Genomic DNA, 24,293 nt, shown 5'->3' on the forward strand with positions numbered 1-24,293 from the left:
CAGCTCTGCTACACGCATATCACACACAGTTCTGCTACACACACGTCGCACTCACAGCTCTACGACATGTGTGTGTAACACACAGCTGTGCTACATGCACATGACACACACACAGCTGTGCTACATGCACATCACACACACACAGCTGTGCTACATGCACATCACACAAACACAGCTGTGCTACATGCACATCACACACACACAGCTGTGCTACATGCACATCACACACACACAGCTGTGCTATATGCACATCACACACACACAGCTGTGCTACATGCACATCACACACACAGCTGTGCTACATGCACATCACACACACACAGCTGTGCTACATGCACATCACACACACAGCTGTGCTACATGCACATCACACACACACAGCTGTGCTACATGCACATCACACACACACAGCTGTGCTACATGCACATCACACACACACAGCTGTGCTACATGCACATTACACACACACAGCTGTGCTACATGCACATCACACACACACAGCTGTGCTACATGCACATCACACACACACAGCTGTGCTACATGCACATCACACACACACAGCTGTGCTACATGCACATCACACACACACAGCCGTGCTACATGCACATCACACACACACAGCCGTGCTACATGCACATCACACACACACAGCCGTGCTACATGCACATCACACACACACAGCCGTGCTACATGCACATCGCACACACACGGCCGTGCTACATGCACATCGCACACACACGGCCGTGCTACATGCACATCGCACACACACGGCCGTGCTACATGCACATCGCACACACACGGCCGTGCTACATGCACATCGCACACACACGGCCGTGCTACATGCACATCGCACACACACGGCCGTGCTACATGCACATCGCACACACACGGCCGTGCTACATGCACATCGCACACACACGGCCGTGCTACATGCACATCGCACACACACGGCCGTGCTACATGCACATCGCACACACACGGCCGTGCTACATGCACATCGCACACACACGGCCGTGCTACATGCACATCGCACACACACGGCCGTGCTACATGCACATCGCACACACACGGCCGTGCTACATGCACATCGCACACACACGGCCGTGCTACATGCACATCGCACACACACGGCCGTGCTACATGCACATCGCACACACACGGCCGTGCTACATGCACATCGCACACACACGGCCGTGCTACATGCACATCGCACACACACGGCCGTGCTACATGCACATCGCACACACACGGCCGTGCTACATGCACATCGCACACACACGGCCGTGCTACATGCACATCGCACACACACGGCCGTGCTACATGCACATCGCACACACACGGCCGTGCTACATGCACATCGCACACACACGGCCGTGCTACATGCACATCGCACACACACGGCCGTGCTGCATGCACATCAGACACACACGGCCGTGCTGCATGCACATCAGACACACACGGCCGTGCTGCATGCACATCAGACACACACGGCCGTGCTGCATGCACATCAGACACACACGGCCGTGCTGCATGCACATCAGACACACACGGCCGTGCTGCATGCACATCAGACACACACGGCCGTGCTGCATGCACATCAGACACACACGGCCGTGCTGCATGCACATCAGACACACACGGCCGTGCTGCATGCACATCAGACACACACGGCCGTGCTGCATGCACATCAGACACACACGGCCGTGCTGCATGCACATCAGACACACACGGCCGTGCTGCATGCACATCAGACACACACGGCCGTGCTGCATGCACATCAGACACACACGGCCGTGCTGCATGCACATCAGACACACACGGCCGTGCTGCATGCACATCAGACACACACGGCCGTGCTGCATGCACATCAGACACACACGGCTCTGCTGCAAGCACATCAGACACGGCTCTGCTGCAAGCACATCAGACACACAGCTCTGCTGCAAGCACATCAGACACACAGCTCTACTACATGCGCGTGTCTCACACCGCACACATCTCTGCTACATGCGCGTCACACACACACAGCTCTGAAACATGCGCATGTCACATACACAGCTCTGCTGCGTACATTCTTCATCCCATACAACAGGGATCAAAACCGGCACAGCAGAGTCCTGCACACATTGATCACCCACTTGTCATGTGACCCTGGACGCCTCCCACACATGTGACTGATCACCTGCTCCTCCACCTGTCACGTGTACAGCTCTACAAAATGATGTGATCATCAGGGGCGGAGGTCCAAGCCCAGGTGACTGATCCCATGATGGTGACATCATCACAGGTCCTGTGAACACATGGCCGCTGTCAGGCACTGCATGTTTTATTATGCTGTAGGACCTGTGATGACATCACCACCATGTCTTCAGGGCGGAGCAACACACACATCACATACAGATGGACAGACAAGTGGTCATTAGCACTTTTACAACTGTCTGTTTACTGTGAATTGAGGTGGGCGGGAAGGACAATCCCTAGCCCGCCCCACCTCCATTCACTGAGCGATGTATAAAGCCACAGGAAAGATCATCACTGGGATGGTTGTCAGGCACTGAAGTGTCCGACAGTCATCCCATGTAAAAGGCGCTTTACAGAAATGAGCAATATCTTGTAAAGAAATTGCCCATCCAGGTGTTTGGGACACAGCGGCATATGGTTTTGTTTACATTGGTGTTAAAAACTTTCAATCTAGATTTTGTTGGCCATTCCAGTGTATTTAATAACAAGTATAGAGCTGCCTGCCATAAAATAACTGCTATAAGTAATAGAGGTTATTCACTTTGACTGCTGTGGAGCTCCAAATAGTGGCCCAAAGACTGGACAAGATCTGTCTTCGTCACACTTCCAAAAAAAGGTGATGCTCAAGAATGTTCCAATTACCATATACAAAAATGCATCACGACAATTGTTGAACGGGAAGTGTCGGACGTTCAAGCTGGCTGCTGCAAAGGTTGTGCCACCAGAGATCAAATCGCGAACCTGCCTTGGATCATGGAGAAGACCCGAGCGTATCAAAAGGACATGTACATGTGTTTCATCGACTGTAGCAAGGCATTTTGATTGTTTCTAACATGACAAACTTTTAAAGTGTCTGAAGCAAATAGGCATCCCAGAACATACTGAACAGCCTATAAGGTCGCTTTATAACAACCAAAAAGCAACAGTCAGGACAGCTTATGGAAACACGGATTGGTTCGGAATCGAGAAAGGCATACGGCAATTCTACATTCTATCACCAATCTCCTTTTCAATCTCTATGCAGAAACGATCGTGAGGCGATGCAATCTGGACGAATCAGAAATCAGAGTCAAAATTGGTGGCAGAAATGTCAACAACCTCCGATGCGCAGATGACACCACCCTGCTTGCGGAAGGTGAAAGGGACCTGGAATACCTTATCCAAGGAGTGCAAAAGGAAAGCAAACACATGGAACTGTATCTCAACAGAGAGAAAACAAAGTCATGGCCGCTGTAGGCAACGGTACAGCGAGCATAAAAATTAATAACGAAGAAGTCGAATCGATCCAAGATGTCATCTTCCTTGGATCCAAAATCGATTGCAACGTGCAATCTGAACCTGAGATCAAAAGACGGATTACACTTGGTAGGATTGCAATGCAAGGAATGGAAAAGATCTGGAAAAGCAATGATATTAGCACTGCAACATAAACCAGACTGGTCAATGCAGTAGTCTTTCCCATAACTACGTATGGTTGGACAAGCTGGACGCTCAGGAAAACAGACAGAAGGAAAATTGATGCGCTTGAACTCTGGTGCTGGAGGAGAATGCTACGGATACCTCGGACCACCATGACAACAAACAAGGTAGTGTTAGATCGCGTCAAACCGAAAATATCACTAAAGGGCAAAATCATCAAACAGCGGCTCTCTTTTTTGGAGACATGATGTACGCTAACTTACTGGAAACAGTACTGATGCTCGGCAAGGTCAGTGGAAAGAGAAAATCATGACGACAAAGAACAAGATGGCTGGATACAATCAAGGCCACCACGAATATGTCAATCGCAGAACTGAAAGAAGCGGTGAAAGACAGGAATGTGTGGTGAACGTTGATGCATAAAGTGACTGAAGGTTGGATGCGACTGAACGGATAATCATCATCAAAGATAATACAGGGATTGTATGAAACATAAAGGGTAGAAAGGACTGAATAAGCAGTAGTGTAAATCAAGGGAAGAAAAGAGGTGATAATAAAATGCAACGGTGTTAAGTGAAAAACACGAGAGACTAGGAGGGTCCCTCTCTTATTAAAGTACTATTGGCTTAAAGCACACTTAGAGTTATCATAAACTTACATATATGTGCCTCAGCGTGCATATTTCTCATCTAAAATTTAATATTTCAGTACTTTAGTCAGTTTGTTAGCATATTTCAGTTAATTAATATTTCGGTACCTTATTCTGTTTGATCACAACTTCTAATTTGCCCATAGCAGTCAATCAAAGGGGTTATCCAGTAGTAAATTTTGATGGTCTATTGCCAGGATTAGCTATCAATATTAGATTGACAGGATTCTGTAATCTAACCTTCTCCCCACCCCCTTCCCGTTTACCGGTCATCTGGATATGGAATAACTTGTTTTTCTTGTGAAACCCCTTTAATTGTTGTTTTTCTTGTAAAACCCCTTTAATTGTATGCAGCCTGTAATCCAAAACTATACATATTATATATCAAAACTAGAGATGAGCGAGCGTACTCGGTAAGGACAGATACTCGAGCGAGTATTGTCCTTACCGAGTACCTGCCTGCTCGCCCGCAAAGATTCGGGTGCCGGCGGGGGGCAGGGAGCGGCGGGGGAAAGATCTCTCTCTTTCCCCCCCCTGCTCACTCCCGCAACACAGCGCTCACCCCCACCGGCACCCGAATCTTTGCGGGCGAGCAGGCAGGTACTCAGTAAGGACGATACATGCTCAAGTATCTGTTCTTACCGAGTACACTCGCTCATCTCTAATCAAAACGTTGAAACAAAATAAGGAACCCGCTCCCATAGTTTATTTTAGAGTAATATACTAATTAAAAAAACACACCTAGAAATGTAAAAAAAAAAATCATTTGCCCCCAATAAAACTAAAAAGACAGAAAAAACAAGCCAGTGAAAAAGATATTAAAAAGCTAGCTCTATATGTCACAAGGTTAAAAAATGCATTTTAGTAGCTGAAGGCAAAAAAATAGGGCAGTAAAACCACCACATGGGTAAAATCCCTAAAAGGTGTCTGGTCCTTAAGGTACAAAATAGCCTGGTCCTTAAGGGGTTAAACGGTTCGCCGGGTTTGCTGAAATACAGCTGTTAATAAAAGCATTACAAACATGCACATGTCAACTATGCAAAAATGGAAACTTGTGTCTTTAAATTAAATACTCTGACTTCTATGGAAAAACATGGCATGAATCCGGATCAGTAGTATGGAAGTGTGAATGAGCCCTTAATATGTAAAGACCGCTGCAAAACTACAGCTACACATGAGTGCTTCTTCCAGGAGTTAACCCTGCTACACTTTTGCTTTGGTGTCGGGGTTTTCATACATAAAAGATGCAGTGCTGTAACCGGCTGAACAAAGTAAACTATTAAATGTCATTTACATGATGGGACTTCCAGAATCCAGCTACTCTATAAATCTTTACATTTATTCATATCTATTCAGTGATGCTTGGCCGGCCGCTGCACAGGATTGTCTTGGCTCAGAACAGAGGGATTTTACTTTGCTTTCCTGTTACATTACAATATTGTGCCAAAACTTAGCTGACAAATATTACCAGGCGACACTGTCTACTCCAGAGAAACGCCGAACACTTGTGTATGAATGTGTTGCATCCAACCTTGTGTCATCTGGGATTGTGGAATCTGTATGTGCTACAAACAAAATAAAAAAATATCCAGTATAGCGCTTCACGGGATGAAGGATAGATGAAATATATCTTTTTCTACACCATAAGGTGAAGTTTTATTGCAACGCGTTTCAACCCTATAAAGGGTCTTTATCAAGCATTGCTATACTGGATATTTTTTTATTTTGATTGTCGTTTACACTGGGCTCCCTAGCAATAGGGACCCCAGACATCCAAGCAGCTCTCCGGACAGGATCAGGGAAGGAGGATCGTTCAAATTATTTACCTACAGGCTATCCCGGAATTGGAGGTACTAGTGAGCTAACCCATCCCAGGGTCGCTCACTTAGTACCGGGTAAGTCATCTTCTTTTCATTTACTGATCACATCACCATTTAGCACTGGAGGAGCGCTATCACTGATCCCGACACTACTGTTTGTATGTGCTACAAAGTAAATATTGACAATCATCAAAATCTTTGAATAGTAACATAGTTGTGAAGTCCGCCATGTACAACTGTTATCTTAAACTATTTTTTCAAGGAAAGACAAGTTGTCTCTAAGGCTGCCAGTCCATGGGCATTGCAGAATCCCGCGGCGGAGATCCCACGGGTGTTGCGGTATCCTGCCAGGAGCAGGAGCCGGCAGATGGATCTCCGCTGTCAGCCTATCTGACAGATAGGCTGACCACGGAGAATCGCAGGAATTCGCAGAATGCTGCGAATTGCCAGCCGCGAGCGGAGAATAGCAGTGATTCTATGCTCGTGGACAGGGGGCCGGCACTTTCCATAGCAACGCTACCGCCGCGAAATCACGCCTGTAGACAGAAGCCCTAAGAAGTAATATTAGAGGGGAAAAATTCCTTCCTGAGTTTAAATATGACAGGCTTAAAGGGAACCTGTCACCTCAGATGTTGTTGTTGTTGGCCGTTTAGTCAAACACAACCATTGGCGACCACAGGGCCAGCAACTCAGGTCTCTCCCCCCACCCTTATTGTGTAGACTGATAGCTCTCTACCTATATACTAGCATAGAAACAAGCTGTCAATCTTTATGCAGCAGGTGGGAAGAAGCCGGAGCAGCCCACCCCCAGGACTCCGAGCTCGACTCCAAGTCAGACTTCAAAGTGCATCTATTCTGAAACGCATGGGCAGTAGGATTCTCTGTCTCGGGTTTGTGCTGCCCGTGATTTGGGCAGCATGAACCTCATGACAATCCCTTTAAGTCCTCTTCCGATGTTGGTTTTACTCAGTGTTTTCCTATTTAAAGGGCTGTTATCACTAAAGACATTTATCCTTGTAGTAAAACTCCTTTAACACAATAAAAACTTTTTGAGATGACCACCCAAACCTCCATTTAAAAAAGTGGTCTTCTAAGGGGTGGACTTCTCAAAGAAGATGGCAACTGAAAAGTTGTCACCGGAGATCTGGCCTGGACAGAAGTATTATTTTTGGAAAGGTTTCACTGTATATAATTTTAAAACTAGTTTTCTTGCCCCAAGTGCATAACCTTGGCTTTATCTGCATTAAACCTGCCGCTTGAATGAATAGATTGGAGGAGCAAATGTAAAGTTCATGTTCAGAAATAGAGAAAAATGTTCAGAGGAGGAACCTGCGAAACTCTGTACATACCGTATCGTGATCCAAAGTATACAGCTCATCTATTTCTATGTTATACTAATTATAAATGGGCCACACTAATATTTCTTCTATTTGATTTTGAAAATAGGGCTTAGGGGAAGAGAGCCAGAGCTTATATCCATTCCTGCTTCCTGTCATTCAGCTAAGCACAGACGTTTCACAGCCACCGCACATATACCTCCTGGAAGACGGCCTGGAATTATGGTAAAGATGTTATTCTCCTGCTTTAAATGGACACTAACTTTTCTCACAGCTTCTACTCGTCTAACTGTCTTGTAATATACTTGCATTATTTATTTTTTTTGTTTGTTTTACAACTGAAAATCGTCTGAAGTGGCTGCCACTAGGGGTTTCCCTTTCAGCACTTTTGCAATCCACTGCCTGTCGTTACGCATTTGGCTTCTTTAGCAACTAAACGGGTTTTTTTTTTTTCCAACCCCCCCCCCCCCCCTCCCGTTCGGCGCGAGACAACCCCGATGCAGGGACTTAAAAAAAAAACAGCACAGCGCTTACCTGAATCCCCGCGCTCCGGTGACTTCTTACTTACCGGTTGAAGATGGCCGCCGGGATCCTCTCCCTCCGTGGACCGCAGCTCTTCTGTGCGGTCCATTGCCGATTCCAGCCTCCTGATTGGCTGGAATCGGCACGTGACGGGGCGGAGCTACACGGAGCCCCATTGAGAAGATAAGAAGACCCGGACTGCGCAAGCGCGTCTAATTTGGCCATTAGACGGCGAAAATTAGACGGCAACCATGGAGACGAGGACGCCAGCAACGGAACAGGTAAGTGAATAACTTTTTATAACTTCTGTATGGCTCATAATTAATGCACAATGTACATTACAAAGTGCATTAATATGGCCATACAGAAGTGTATAGACCCACTTGCTGCCGCGGGACAACCCCTTTAATTGATAGAGCTCAAACTGGGTGCAAACAGCAGCAAAGCATCAGCCACTAAGGACCTGGACTGCTTCTGGAATTTTTTTTAAACATAGTTTAATTCAAATGGCTGGCACTACTTTTTCTCCTACCTCCTACTGATTAATTGTTTTTAATGCAATCATGTGCCCATGATTAGGCTAGATATTTAGAAATAAATAAATTAAAATAAATTTAAAAAAAAGGTTTTGCACTGCTTCTTTCAGTTGTGTGATATCCATGCCAGTATCAGCTCTGACAGTATCAGCCATTGTGTCCTTTGGCGGCCGGGTCTTCTTTTGCCACTGATCTGTGCAAGCATTATAGATTTTTCTAGTGCCTCTGCTGGCATTACATGGCCAACATCCGTGAGTCTGAGCCAGGCCATCTTCACCTCCAGTGATATATCAGGTCTTATACGATTCAGGACTTCTCTGTTAGTTACTCCCGCAGTCCAGGGCATACGCAGCAGCTTTCGCTAGCACCACAGCTCAAACGCATCAATCCTTCTATCAGCTATATATGTATCTATATACTATTCATGGTTCACATATACTTAACGTAAGATGATGTACTATTACGGCACTGGCTCCTGAGCATGCTCTTGCCATCTCTTATGAGTGTGAGCTGTATTATACAACTGATACCTGGCACTAAGGTTTTGGTTTGGAAAGAACTCCAATGCTGGTCATTTCACCCCTTAGACGCCGCGGGCAAAGCTGATTGCTATTGGCATATTTGGCAGCCACAGTATAGTTCAGGAAACAAGAAAATTGTTTGGATAGGGCATCCCAAGAATGAAGGGGTTGTCCAGTTTCTAGCTGTTTTTCTGCAGGACGCAGACAGTACTGTATATAGCACAGTGGCCTGAGTTGGTACTGCAGTCTGATTCCTATTGAAATGAGTGGGGCTCAGCCTGTAATATCTACCTGGGATACTGCACAATATATGGAGCTGTCTGCTTTCTGCAGCAAAACAGCTATAAGTGGGACAACTTCTTTAACCTCTTTGAATTGTGTTAAGTTATAGAATTTGTCATGATGCCAATTCAATACATTCTTGAGCTGTCCAGTGCATATAAATTAAATGTATACCATTTTTTAATATGCTTTTTCTTCTAACATGGAAGCCTTTGGGTAACAGATGGCTTCTGTCAGCTGTATACTTGCTTTTTTCATGTGTAACATCTCACACCACGTATCTTGAGATGTTACATTTAGAAACAAGTTAACGAAGGACACCGCTGAATGTGCTTTTCTTATTATTTATATCAATATATTTGTGATAGAATTGTAATTGTTTGATATGTATACACAATTCTTTTAATCTGGATTCTGGCAATTGAGAAATTTCAATTATGAAGCACTTCTTGCCAGCACTCAACTACAATATAATGTGGGAGTTCATAAGGTCAGAAGCAGAAAGCATGGCAGAGAGAGCGAATTAGGAAATTCATCTTGTTGAAAAAAATAAAGTCATAGCAGCAGATTTTCTATTAACACTTTTAGATTAAGGATTTTTACCTAAAGCTTTTGAATCCTTGAAAGTGACTACATGATAATCCAGAATGTCTGATAATCGGGCCCCACTGATGCTGAATTTAACTATTTTTACTCTAAGAACATAGACGTCCTAAAAGATCTGCATTTCCCTTTAATTTAACGACACGATCATAGCTACTGACTTGGCATTTTCCCTTTGCGGGTTATATGCCCATTTCCTGCGATGGGTTTTCCTCTATATGGCTGATGAATCGGCTCTCTTGTGATGGATGCTGGTATAGAAAAAGTACTTTGAATCTTAATATTTTGTTCTCAATCAACTAGCTTTTACTGTGTATGTCTGTAATGCCACCACTCCAGGGTTCCAGATTGTGAACATAATGGTTGCCAGTGTGATGAAGATTTTACAAATGGTGACAAGATTTTTCAATCTTGTTGACATTTGCGTGCAGAATTGCTGCCCCAGGTTGCTGCAAGGCTGTAGTACATGAAGATTTGCTCTGCCTCTGGCATGCATAGCTATTGCCCCCCCTTCTGACACACATGCTGAATCTGAGGAATTAGAATAATGCTGCTGGGCTTCTGCTGGCCGATTCCTGTCTGTGTATACAAGTGTGCAATGTGAACTGTGCTCAGTGCAGCTCCCGTTTGTGAGTACTTCTGTGGGGTGGAGAGGTGAGCGGTGTGGTTCCGTTGACTGTTGTTCCTTTGAATGGGTGGGTGCCATGGGTCTTCTGAATGGTGGAGGAGGAGAGCTTCAGAGCTTAATTGCATTGGGTTGGGAGGCAACACATTTGAATGGGATTATACTGAGGGGAACAAGGGGCCACTGAGATATGATTATACTGTGAGGGAGGGGAAACCTCTGGGACCTGATTATATTAGGAGGATGGGTAACTTCTGGAAGTGAATCTTCGTGGGGACATTATTATTGCCAGCACGAACAGTGGGTACGGCGATCAGTCGATTAGTGGGGATCCTGAGCAGTAGACTCTGCCTCTCAACTATTGATGACCTATCCTGATGATAGGTCATTAATAGTAAAAGTCCAGGGCAACCTTTTTAAAGGGAACCTGTCTAAATATTTGAGCACCATAAACTATGTTAAGGGGCTCAAAGGTGAGGCCATAGGGAGTTTAGGGAGCTGTGTCTCATACTCACTGGGTTCCCCGTGCCAGCACTGTGCTATTGAGAAATCAGCGACCATAGAGATGAATGGGAGAGAGGACGCACAGAAGCATCTGATTTCTTGGGGGCATAGTGCTGGAATGGGGGACCTAGTGAGTATAAAAAGAAGCTCTCCAAACGCCCCATTCTCTCACCTTTTGAGCTCCTTAACGTAGTTTATGGGGCTCAAACATGCTGACAGGTTCCCTTTAAGAAAGTGAAGTCATAGCCAATTGCTTTTAAGAGCTGTGCTGATGTCGGAGCTAGTACTATAGTGTTGCGCTGCTATTACCGGCCATTGTCTCAGCTGTATAGATCTTGTATATTGCCAGCTTCACAATAGTGCTTTGCAAGTAGAATTAACATGATTTCTCGTGCACGTTGGGAGCGGACATTGATGTTCATCTCTCAGTTGTTAAACACCCCAGTAAATTACTTCTCTTTGTTGGTGAACCTGTCGGAGTTGTTATAGTAATTTGTTTTTTAAGGCCATGTGAAGTTAGTGGGCTCAACGATCAGATTACCGCAGACGTAGACCTTGCATACATCGCTCTTCCTTTTAATATCGAGGTGCATTAAAACATGATGGATTTACTTTATGAAGCGGTTTTCCTTAGAACAAGGAGCTAATTAGCAGGCAGAGCAAATTCTCACCTTGATGATTCAAGGACTATAATGTGTAGTTTGCTTGTGTTGTGTTGCCAATGGAGAATATTGCAATTTATTTATGAGCCAAATCTAATACTTCCAGAAATACTTAGCAAGCTATAAAAAATGCAATTCCCACATTCATATCTGTTATCATAAGCAAGATTGCTCAGAATTTCAAGGTCCTTGTATTCACTCTGCAAACCCTATTAGCAGAATACAGGTGTCATTTACGCCAGGCTGTGTTCGATCAATGCAGTGCCTGTAATAGTGGCCGACAAGTGCTGTTAGCAGTCATGGCAGAGAGCAGACTACCATAAAAAGAGAAGATCTGAAGTAAGGAGTTTTAGAAGAATTAAACTTTGATGACTTCTCTTTAAAGGGGTTTTCCAGGGTGAATACTACTGATGAACTATCCTCAGGATAGGTCGTTAATAGTTGATTGGCTTGGGTCCGTCGCTTGGGACCATGACTGATCAGCTGAGCAGGCGCATGCTGTTAGCACCGCAAGTACACAGCGGTCAGAGCTGAAACCTCCGCGCCGACCTCAGTGTAGTGGCCGGCGCTCGTAAATGCAGGCATGGCTCTTATTGAAATCAATGGAATTCTTGCCCGGTATCCAGGATGTCACTTGGTCAGGTGCCGACCAAGGACAAAGAATCACAGTATCATCCTAACGGTAAGTATATTACCAAGGGGCTGCTGACAGAAGGTTTCGGGCTTGCCAAAATAAAAAAAAAAAAATAATGTGGATAACCCCTTTAAGTTGCAAGCAAAGATTAGTAGTAGACAGACATACGTGTGTATCTCTAGACCGACAGAAGAGTGTCGTCATTTGTCACACCAAAAACTATTCCAACTGCAGCTACAGACTTTGTGAATTTCATGTTTTTATATTTATTTGGATTTACTGTGTATTTTTATATGAACATATGGTTGTTTTATGCAAGACAGTACTGGCACGGAACTGAGGATGGCAGCACAAGCATACTTATTGTGCCGGTAGTTGGCATTGATGTTCGAATTGCAAAATTTCAGTCTGGATAAAATGTTTGTGTGCTGTCATATAGAGAATATTTGCATGTGTGCTCATCACAAATAGTTGACAAAATACTAATTGGAGTCTATAAATAATAATAATTAAAAAAATAAATAACTTCCTCAGTATTATCTGAATTGTTATTGACTAATTCTATTAAGATACAGGTAGGAATTCACTCTTTGTCAAAAAAAATCAAGCGCCTAGAAGAAGTCGTCATTTTTCTGCAAACCTTGGCATGCAGTTACATCTCAGGTACACATGCAAATGATTAAAGTTTTGGTGCGATTAGATGAACGGTCTTGCTATCTGAGGTCCATAAAGTGGTTCCACCCTCAGCCTATAAAAAGGCTCTCAGAGGCCCCTTGTGTGTAGTGACCTCTTTTTCCACTTGTGTAAAACTTGTTGACCACTAGACGCCTCTACAATGCAGTAGAAGAGATTTCGTCCAGCTATCTGAGTTTGAGAGGGGGAGCAAAACTGGAATGCAAGAAGCTGGAGAATCGTATCGATGAATTGTCTGTCATCTGGGCATTTTTTCACCAGACTGTTAGGAGGTGTTGGGACCAGTGCATGTGTGAGGGCATGCACAAAAGGCGACCAAACTCAGGACGCCTTTGACAGACCAACAGTAGAGAGGATCATCTGACCGTTCGACAAGCATGGTTACCTTTCCAACTATTTCATTGTCCGCCATCCAGAGACAGGTGCAGGCCATCGTTACTGGCCCCTTTGTCTGTTGGAAACATTTCCAGGCGCTTGGCTGAGGGACATTTGGTCTTTTAGCATCCATCATGAGTACTGCCTTTTACCCACCCACTGTCGCCTCCAATTGCAGTGGTTTTGTGAGCCACAGAACTGAGCTGCTACGGAGTGGAGCTGGGTTCTATTCAGTGACGAATCCAGTTTTCTTTTAGGCACTGATGACAGCCGTGTTTGTGTCTGGAGACCTCGGGGTGAGCGCCTCAATTCTGCCTTTGCTGTAGACTGACACATTGTCCCTACTGCTGGTGTGATGGTCTCGGGGGGCCATCACATACAACAGTCGGTCACCCCTAGTAGTGGTACGAGGGACAATGAAAGCTCAGCGATATGTTCAGGACATCCTGCAGCCACATGTGTTCCTCTCATGGCGGCTTCCAAGAGGCAGCAGGATAATGCTCAGCTGCACAGACAAGGGGGTCACAGGAATGTCTCCACAATATTGTCACACTTTCGTAGTCTGCCTAGTTGTCAGATTTATCGCTGATTGAATATGTATAGGACCATCTGAGATGCTGACTTGATAGCCTACAAGTTTGCATGATCTACAGGCTTAGTTACCACAAATGTGGACCGATATGTCGCAAGATACCATGCAAAACTTGTATGCCTCCATGCCCGCTCATATCACATCTTATATCCAAGCTAGAGTCGGCCCAGCAGGGTACTAGAGCCTCCATGCCCAACCGTATCACATCTTTTATCCAAGGTAGAGGCAGTACAACAGGGTACCGGAGCCTCCATGCCTGTTTGTATCACATCTTGTATCCAAGCTAGAGGCGGTACAACAGGGTACTAGAGCCTCCATGCCCACCTGTATCACATCTTGTATCCAAGCTAGAGGCAGTACAACAGGGCAGTAGAGCCTCCATGCCCGTCTGTATCACATCTTGTATCCAAGCTAGAGGTGGTACAACAGGGTACTAGAGCCTCCATGCCCGTTCGTATCACATCTTGTATCCAAGCTACAGGCCGTACAACAGGGTACTAGAGCCTCCATGCCCACCCGTATCACATCTTGTATCCAAGCTACAGGCCGTACAACAGGGTACTAGAGCCTCCATGCCTGTCCGTATCACATCTTGTATCTATGCTAGAGGCAGTACAACAGGGTACTAGAGCCTCTATGCCCATCCGTGTCACATCTTCTATCCATGCTAGAGGCGGTGAAACAGGGTACTAGACCCTCCATACCCACTCATATCACATCTTACACCCAAGCTCTGATATTGTAATCACTTACTTATATCAACATTACAATCACACAAAGAAAGTTTCATAAGATTTCGACAACTCCTGCCAGGGAAGGGGTTTTTTTTTCACAATGACTGATCACAGATGAAGCAGCAGTGATTTTGAATGAAGGTTTTAGCTGCAAATTTTGAACGGTCTTCAATTTCTTTTGGGAAAAAAAAATACTTTTCTTTATTTGGATCCCCTGCCAAGAATTTGTCACTGGCATCTGAGGGTGAAAACTTGCAGAGTTCATTTCTTCACTCACTTTGAGAACAAGGTTTACTGACATCCAAAAGCCAGAACAGGGGTCATGTTAGATGTCTTCTGTGTTACAGATGGTTATAATGTAACCTGTGCAGAGAGAAGATATTACCCATTTAAAGGGCCCCCTGCTATAAACTGTGCTAAGGCCTGGCAGCCAAAGGACATGGAGTGCTTTATGTTTGTTATCTATCTATCTATAAAATGTGAAAGCCCCCATTGACTGACTGACTCGACACTGATTCTCTAACCTCTCAGTGTAGTACAAATGTGAAATTTGGAACAAGCGTTTTTTAGGTCCTAAATAGGAAAAGTAAAGGGGTCGCAACTTCGTTATTCAATTCTAAGTGCAAAGGTAAGTGACCCCCTATGTAATAATAATAATAATAATAACTCACTGAGACTGAGATGTCAGGATGAGGTTGGATAGCAGAGGGTGGGAACAGGAGAAGGTCAGTTTTTGAGAGGTTCAGTTTTATGTGTAGAGAGGACATAGTGTTAGAGACAGCGGGCAGACAGTCGGTGCAATTCTGGAGGAATGTTGCTGTGATGTCGCGGGAGGAGATGAATAACAGAGTGTTGTCAGCATAGAGATGGTGCTGAAAGCCAAATCTCCTGATGGTCTGTCCAGTGCGGGCTGTGCAGATGGAGAAGAGGAGGGTGCTGAGGACCGAGCCCTGGGGGACCCCAACAGCAAGGCAAGAGGAGGGGAGGTAGAGCCAGAAAAGGAGACACTGAAGCAGCGGTCTGATAGGTAGGAGGAGAACAAGGAGAGAGCAGTGTAAAAAAGCTAATTCTCTAACTTCCTGGTGTCATAAAAACTTGAAATTTACCAGTGCCATTCTTTGAGTCATAAATAGGAAATATAAAGGGGTGGCAACTTGAGTATTGAATTCTAAGTGCAAAAATAAGTGACCCCTATGTAATGTAACTAATAACACAGATCTCTACCGCACAATCGTGGAATTTGGCAGGAGCATTCTTTAGGTCCGAAATAGGAAAAGGAAAGCGGTTGCAACTTGATTATTCAATTTTAAGAGCAAAAGTTAGTGATCCCCTATGTAAAGTAACTAATAACACACATTTGTATCGCACAAATGTACAATTTGCCACGACCATTCTTTACATCCTAAATAAGAAAAGTAAAGGGGTTGCAACTTCAATGTTCAATTTGAAGTGTGAAAAACTGCAAAAATCCACAATACATGAGCTAGTTCTGTTTTCAGAAACCATAAAGTCTAGGGAAAAGATTTGTATACTGAGGAGAAACTACCTCACCTCTCTTTGTGTATGCTGAGGAGAATCTAACGCTCCTCTATGTGTATATGCTGAGGAGAATTTATCTCACCTCTCTGTGCATATACTGAGGAGAATATGATGATCCTCTATGTGTTTATGCTGAGGAGAATCTATCTCACCTCTCTGTATATACTGAGGGGAATCTACCTAACCTCCATGTGTATATACTGAGGAGAATCTACTGCACCTCTATGTGAAAATACTGAAGAAAAGGGACTTCACCTTTATGTGTGTATACTGAGGAGAATCTACCTCGCCTCTTTGTGTATATACTGTGGAGAATTAACCTCACCTCCTTGTGTATACGCTGAAGACAATCTACCTCACCTTTATGTCCATATACTTAGGAGAATATGACATTCCTCTATGTGTATATACTGAGGAGAATTCACCTCATCTCTATGTATATCCTGAGGAGAATCTACCTAACCTCCATGTGTATATACTGAGGAGAATCTACTTCACTTTTATGTGCATATACTGAAGAGAGTCTACCACACCTCTGTGTGTTTATACTGAGGAGAATCTAACTGACCTCTGTGAGCTTATACTAAGGTTAATATAACTGACCTTGATGTGTATATGCTGAGGAGAATCTACCTCACCTTTATGTGCATATACTGAGGAGAATATGACACTACCTTATGTGTATATACTGAGGAGAATCTACCTCATATCTATGTGTATATACTCAGGAGAATCAAGTTTACCTCTATATGTATACACTGAAGAGAGTCTACCACACCTCTGTCTGTTTATACTGAGGAGAATCTAACTGACCTCTGTGAGCTTATACTAAGGTTAATATAACTGACCTCTCTGTGTATATACTGAGGAGAATCTACCTCACCTTTATGTGCATATACTGAGGAGAATATGACGCTACCTTATGTGTATATACTGAGGAGAATCTACCTCATATCTATGTGTATATACTCAGGAGAATCAAGTTTACCTCTATATGTATACACTGAAGAGAATCTACCACACCTTTATGTGCATATACTGAAGAGAGTCTACCACACCTCCGTGTGTTTATACTGAGGAGAATCCAACTGACCTCTGTGAGCTTATACTAAGGTTAATATAACTGACCTCTCTGTGTATATACTGAGGAGACTCCACCTCACCTTAATGTGTATATGCTGAGTAGAATGTAACTGACCTCTATGTGATTATATTGAAATGCTGTAACATACCTAAGGAAGCAGCCATGGACTGCAGGGATGGAGCATGCCTTTAAGGCTAAGAAGGGGCTGCAACCTCCAGTCTGGGGCTAAATTTGAATAAAAAGGGACATTACCTTTAAGGGTATAAAGTGAGGAGAGTGGAAGGAGTGGCACATTCTGCAGAGGGACATCGGTACATGCAGTCTGAGGAGAATCTAACGCTCCTCTATGTGTAGGCATATTGTATTCCTCGGTTCCTCTGAAGTAACCACTGCTTCATAAAATGTTCTGTGTGAACAACAGGTAAACACCTGCACCAAGTTAACTCGGGCAAAGCTTGTTATATCAGCAGGGTACTATATGCGGCTTGCTGCTTATGTATGATCATTGACATGCAGTGTAAGGGTGACTTTACAGGGGACAACTTTCGACCAAGTAGATGCTCTATAGCGCAAACATAAGCAACAGTTATTGCATGTAAACATGGATGACGAGTGAGAATTTGTTCATCGCTTGCTTTGTTTCAGCTCACCTTAAAATATTCGTTGGTTAATTAATTATTGTCTTGTATAAACAGGCAATTGCTCGTATTTTAATGTCGAGCCAATAAATTTATAGAGAGTTGTGCTCTAGCAACCACAAAAAAGCACGGGGCCCATAGGGCCTATATGTGGAGGCCCTGCATGACCGGGTTGCTAGGGAGAAAAGAAGGCATTAAGAGGTTAAATGGTAGTAAAGGTAGGAGTAGGAAAGGTGGTGTGGTGAATAGTAGTGGATAGAGGCTAGGATTGGTGGAAAGGGCATGAGGTGATAGTGAGGGAAACGGTTTACAGTGGTGAAGTTTAGGCTGGAGTGCCATATTTGAAAGAACAGTGAGAATAGTAGATTAGCTCGTGAGCTCAGCGAGTGTTGAAGGGGTTGTCTCGCGGCAAACATCAAAATTTTACATTACCCCATTCCCCCTGTCACCCCCCTGGCATAAAATAGCATTTTAAAGCGGTTTTTAAACCGCTTGCTACTCACCGATGTGATGAAAAATGAACTTATAAAATTCTTCTCCCAAGATGGCCGCCGGTCCTTTCCCAGGGATGCACTGCGGTTTTCTCCCATGGTGCACCATGGGCTCTGTGCGTTCCATTGCCGATTCCAGCCTCCTGATTGGCTGGAATTGGCACACGTGACGGGGCGGAGCTACGCGATGCCACATAGAAGGGGGCGGAGCCAGAACGCCGCTCGTGCCCGGACGAACCAGAAGAAGAAGACCCTTCTGCGCAAGCTCGTCTAAAAAAGCAAGAAGACCCCGAAATTAGACGGAGCCATGGAGACGGGGACGCCAGCAATGGAACAGGTAAGTGAATAACTTCTGTATGGCTCATATTTAATGCACGATGTATATTACAAAGTGCATTAATATGGCCATACAGAAGTGTATAACCCCACTTGCTATCGTGGGACAACACCTTTAAGTAAAGTGACAGTAGGAGCGCTAGGAGAAGGGAGAGATAGTAGTAGCAGGAAGGACAGCGAGAGTGAGGAAAATGAGTGCAGTGGGGAAACAGTGCTGTTGAGAAACCATGATGGCATCTGTGGAGGAGACGCTGGTGATGCTGCGGGCTACGGTGTAGCGCCACTCTCCTGGGTGGCTTCAACAACAAGTGTCTGGCACGCTGATCGTAGCACTGGCGGCAGGTGAAGGAGGGGGAAAGAGAGCACGGTGTGCTCGCAGGGCCTGTCCTCCGGCTAGATTGATAGCTGAGGAGGCAGAGCCACGGACCCGACGCAGGATGAGGATCCCCTCCGGGGGGCCCTCTGGGCGGTTGCCCCATTTGCAGAGCTACGGGAAGCATGGATAAACCGTCCAGGAGAAATCCTGGACAACGGCCGGGTCCAACAGCTTCTTGCAGGTCTCGCTCTCCTCGTAGCGTGAGATGGAAAGCAGCAGAGTCAATGTGGCAGCTGAAGAGCGCAGAAGTGCCACGGTCAGCTCATTGGAAGCGAGGACCAGGCATTGAAGGGTTACTGTAGCAGGAAGATCCGCCTAGGGCCACGGTGAGCTCTGCGGAATGCACCAGGGAGGGTAGGAGGTCTGGTTTGCAGGAAGATACCGTAGGTGAGAGGCATGTGCGATCGGCGGTGTTTGTGCCACAGCTGGACGGGCGTCAGTTAGGCCCTGGATAATTTGTGGGAGGGAGGCGGACACCTCCTGGAAGTCTGTTCCGATACCAATTGGAGGAATCTGCATCGGAAGCGTCAAGGATTTGAAGAAAAGTCGTTTGGATCCACGGAGGACGGCTGGTGGGGTCACAGCGCTTATGCGGCCGTGTGAGCATGATTTAATGTGGTGTATGTCTAATTTTAATGATGATAGTAAAGTCAAGCGGTGGGGGATGGTAATACGGTAAGGGAGGGTCCCGCATTTAGGGCTGTAGTCGGGCATCAGAAACAGGATTTACGATTACTTGCGGGAGTTATTGGCCACCTGCGAGCAAGGTTTAGGGGCGAGGAGTCAAGTGTCTCCATCATTGCTGGGGCTTGGTTGGCATCGGGTATGGCGGGTAATTTACCGGATGGGTGGACTCTATTGGGGAGTCAACGGGTGACGACAGCTTCAGGGACTTCTGGCGTAACGGTCGCTGTGCAAACTGAGAAATACGGGGATGCTATTTGTTTAGATCAGAGGTCCCCAACTCCAGTCCTCAGGGACCACCAACAGGTCATGTTTTCAGGATATCCTATGGTAAGAACACCTGTGGCAATGTCTGAGGACTGACAATAATTACATCACCTGTGCAACACTGAGGACATCCTGAAAACATCACCTGTTGGTGGTCCCTGAGGACTGGAGTTGGGGAACACTGGTTTAGATGACAAGGCAAAAGGGGAAGTTTATGTGTGTTTTGAGGTTCCATTAGGGGCACATTTTAAAAGGGAAGTAAAAGAAAAACGTTCGTGGGATGAATATGTGGAGATATTTTCCTTTTTGCCGTTTTAAAAATTAAATTTGGAGAAAGGGAGAAGAACAGACTCTAAAAAAAAAACGGGAGGAGGAAAAGAAGAGGTGGTGGTTGATTCTGCAAAGTTTTCAAAACTGGTTACAGGCTTTGCAATTTTGGCTAGTGTGATAGGGGAAAAGGCTCCTGAGAATTGCTCGGGATTGTTTTGTTATTTAGACGCAATAGGTGAAGCGTATCAGACATATGGTGGGCAGACTTGGCTACGGTACAACAAGCAGTTTCGTCAGCGAAAAGCGGTTAGGACAAGTATTAGATGGGACAATAAGGCCTCATGTCTACGGGGAAAATCAGGCCTGCTACAGATTCTCCATTGAGAATCCGCAGCGGGTCCCTCCTGCCCCGCGGACATGAGGGCTGAAAATAGAATAAACTCACCTGCTGCGGGCCGTGCGTGTCTTCCCTTCTTCCCGGCCGCATCTTCTTGCTTCGGCCCGGCGGATGTGCCCGGCGCATGCGCGCGGCATGCAGCCGGCGTGCCAAGCACATCCGCCAAGCCGAAGAAAGAAGATCCGGCCGCGAAGAAGAGAAGACACGCATGAACCGCTGCAGGTGAGTATATTCTGATTTCAGCGCTCATGTCAGCGGGGCAGGATCGACCCGCTGCGGATTCTCCATGGAGAATCCGTAGCGGGCCTGATTTTCCCTGTGGACATGAGGCCTAAAGATATCTGGTTATGGTAGAAAGTGATGGTGCCTGCTCGGTTCGGGCATCCCTTTCAGGGAGGAGCCGGCTCCAATGGGCATCAGGCAGGGCAGTCAAGTGAGAAGAATACAAAAGTGTGTTGGCAATTTTATGACGGAAAGTTTGTTTGGGGTGACATGCAGATTCAGGCATGTATGCTCAGTGTGCGACAGTAAATCACATGGATCTGAACCATTGTTTGCGTCGGGAGAAAGGAAGAGGTAGTGGGGGTAGTGGAAAAAGGGATGACTCCAGTGAGGCTTCAAATGACGGTCCCTTATCTAACTAGATATCTGGATAGAGAAAAAGTGTTATTGTTGTTTGAAGGTTTTAAGGAGGGGTTTTGTATACCCTCGCCGGGTCATGAAGTTCGTTTTTGGTTAAAGAATTTAAAATCGACGTTACAGCTTGAGAAAGTAGTTAGGGAAAAGTTGGATAAGGAGGTGCATTTAGGGAGGATGGCGGGTCCGTTTGTTTCCCCACCGTGGAGCGATTTGGTTTTTTCGCCATTGGGGGTGGTACCCAAAGAAAGAGCAGAATAAATTTCGGCTAATCGATCAATTGTCCTATCCAAAAGGGGCGTCGGTGAATGATGGTATAGACCCTGATCTTTGTTTAGTGGTGTATATGTCATTCGACGCAGCGGTAAAATGGGTGCGAAGATACGGGCCGGGGGTGCTTTTGGCAAAAAACAATGTTGAATCTGCTTTTCGTTTGCTGCCTGTTCAATCCGGAGAGGTGTTGGTTGCTGGATTGTTATTGGGACAGGTCGTTTTTTTGTTGACAGGTGTTTACCAATGGGGTTGTTCCATTTCATGTCCGTATTTCGAGGCATTTCCTTCATTTTTGGAGTGGGTAATTTGTGACCTGGCAGGAGTTCGGTCAGTCATCCGTTATTTGGATGATTTTTTTGTGTATTGGCCCGGCACATGCGTCCACTTGCGGATCTTTGTTAGCAGGGGTGCAATGGGTCACTGGTCAGTTTGGTGTACCATTGGCTCTGGAAAAAACAGAAGGACCAGTAACGGGTTTGAGTTTTTTAGGGATCATGATCGATACTGAAACAATGGAATGCCGGTTGTCACAGGATAAATTAGAATTGCTGACACAGGATCTTCCGAATGCACGATCGGGAAAGAGAATTTCTTTTCAAGGTTTGCAATCCGTATTGGGAAAGCTAAATTTTGCATGTAGGATTATGCACATTGGCCGGGTTTTTTGTCGGAAACTGGCACGGACTACAGCGGGGGTAAAATCATTGCATCATTTCATTAGGATCACGAGAAGTTTGAAGGCGGATTTGAATGTGTGGCTGACATTTCTCAAAAAATATGATGGGCGGTCTATGGTGATGGAGGAAGTTGAAGACCATGTTGAGTGCAAGCTTTTTACGGATGTAGCTTGTAGTGCAACTTTTGGGGCTTTTTTCAAAGGGCAGTGGTGTGTAGTGGCTTGGCCAGTAGAATGGGTGGAAGCAGGATTCGTCAAGAATCTAGTGTTGCTGGAGTTCTTTCCGATATGTTGGCAGTGGCGATATGGGGTGATGGATTTAAGAACAAGAAGGTGAAGATTTATTGCGGTAATGTGGGTGTAGTGCAGGCTATTAATGCGGTGACTTAAAATTCTCTGCCAGTAGTTGATTTATTGCGCCACTTGGTGGTGTTGTGCTTGTCACCTAATGTGTGGGTGGTGGCGGTGCATGTTCCTGGCGTTGAGAATTCCATAGCTGACTCACTTTCTGGTGGTGGAAGCGGAGACTGAAGGAAAACCATGCCCTGAAGAACTTTGGAGTTTGGTGAACGTGCGTCAGAGCACTTGATTCAAGGGTCATTGGCGGCTGGCACATGGAAGGCATATGAGTGGGCATGGAATGAATTAGAAGCATTGGGTGGAAAGTATAGGCGACGTGAGTTCAGACGAGGATAGGATTGGCGTGTTACTGGTTACTGTGGTTGTTGGGTGAAGCTTCAAGCAGGGGTTAGTCTGTGGCAAAGATTAATATGGTTATGACAGGTTTAACGTTTGTTTTTAAACTAAAGGGGATGTGGGATGTAACAAAGGATTTTGTTATCAGGCAGGCCCTGGAGGGTTTGCGAAAAGGGAGACGATTGAAGGACAAGATGAGAATAATTTCCTTTGCCCTTTTGAGGCAGTTAGGCAAGGCATTGGAAAAGGTTTGCTATAATGGGTCAGAGGTGGTTTTGTTTCAAGTGGCTTTCTCATTGGCTTTTTTCGGGGCTTTTTGGATTAGTGAATTGGTGTCTCCCAGTACGACAGTGGGTGGGGGTTTAATGGGATCGGGCGTAGCGCTGACAGACGATAGAGTGGAAATTTGGTTAAAACGATCTAATACGGATCAGTTTGGCAAGGGTAAGAGGATCATTTTGGACAGAGTGCTGGGAGCAGAGATATGCCCGGTGAAGTGTATTGGCAAGTTGGTGCCAATAATGGTGGTCCATTAATGCAACATGGGGATGGGTCATTTTTATCCAGGTTCCAATTTGGCGCAGTGTTGGAAAAAGGTTTGGGGGGTTAAGAGGCTGGAGGAAGGTTGCTTATTCTGCACATTCATTTCAGATTGGGGCCGCAACTGCAGAATGGGGTTTGAGCCCAGCGGTGGTGCAAGAAATTAAACAATGGCAGTCACATAGGTACCGGTTATATGTACGGCCAGTGGGGTGGTTCGGAGTGAGGTGTGTTCTTAGGGAAGGTAGTGACAATGCAGAATTTTGGGAAGGTTAATATTGGGATCCAAGTAGGTGTCACTGTTTTTGTTTTAACAGGTCAAGGTCTGGCATTAGTATGGATCCTTGGGCACTCATTCGTCTTCTGGGCGGTGGAGTGAGCAAAGATTCGTCCGGAAGGCCGTTAATTGGGCATCTTCCGAAGGAATGCTATTATTCGTTGCATGAGTATCAGGGGCATGATGTGGGGAAGGGTATTGCCAGAGATAACCTCTTATGTAGAGTTGGACAGGGCTCCAGATGTTTTGGTGTTGCATGCCAGGGGCAATGATTTGGGTGGTTGACCTGCAAGAGAGGTGCACAGGGACATTCAGCACGATTTTTTGAGGTCGCAAAAGCTTTTTCCCCGGATGGTAATTGTGT

General features: G+C 45.5%; 1 protein-coding gene across 1 annotated transcript in view; it reads left to right on the top strand.

The window, feature by feature from the left end:
• The window catches only part of IPO11 (importin 11), a 450,706-nt gene that overhangs the window by 184,023 nt on the left and 242,390 nt on the right, over positions 1 to 24,293 (top strand). Inside the window, exon 21 of the mRNA XM_066602787.1 lies at positions 7,576 to 7,691. Coding sequence (XP_066458884.1) covers positions 7,576 to 7,691 — 116 coding nt within the window. The remainder of the gene's footprint in view (positions 1 to 7,575; positions 7,692 to 24,293) is intronic.

This window comes from Eleutherodactylus coqui, chromosome 5 (genome assembly GCF_035609145.1).
Source record: "Eleutherodactylus coqui strain aEleCoq1 chromosome 5, aEleCoq1.hap1, whole genome shotgun sequence".
NCBI classification, from domain to species: Eukaryota; Metazoa; Chordata; class Amphibia; order Anura; family Eleutherodactylidae; genus Eleutherodactylus; species Eleutherodactylus coqui.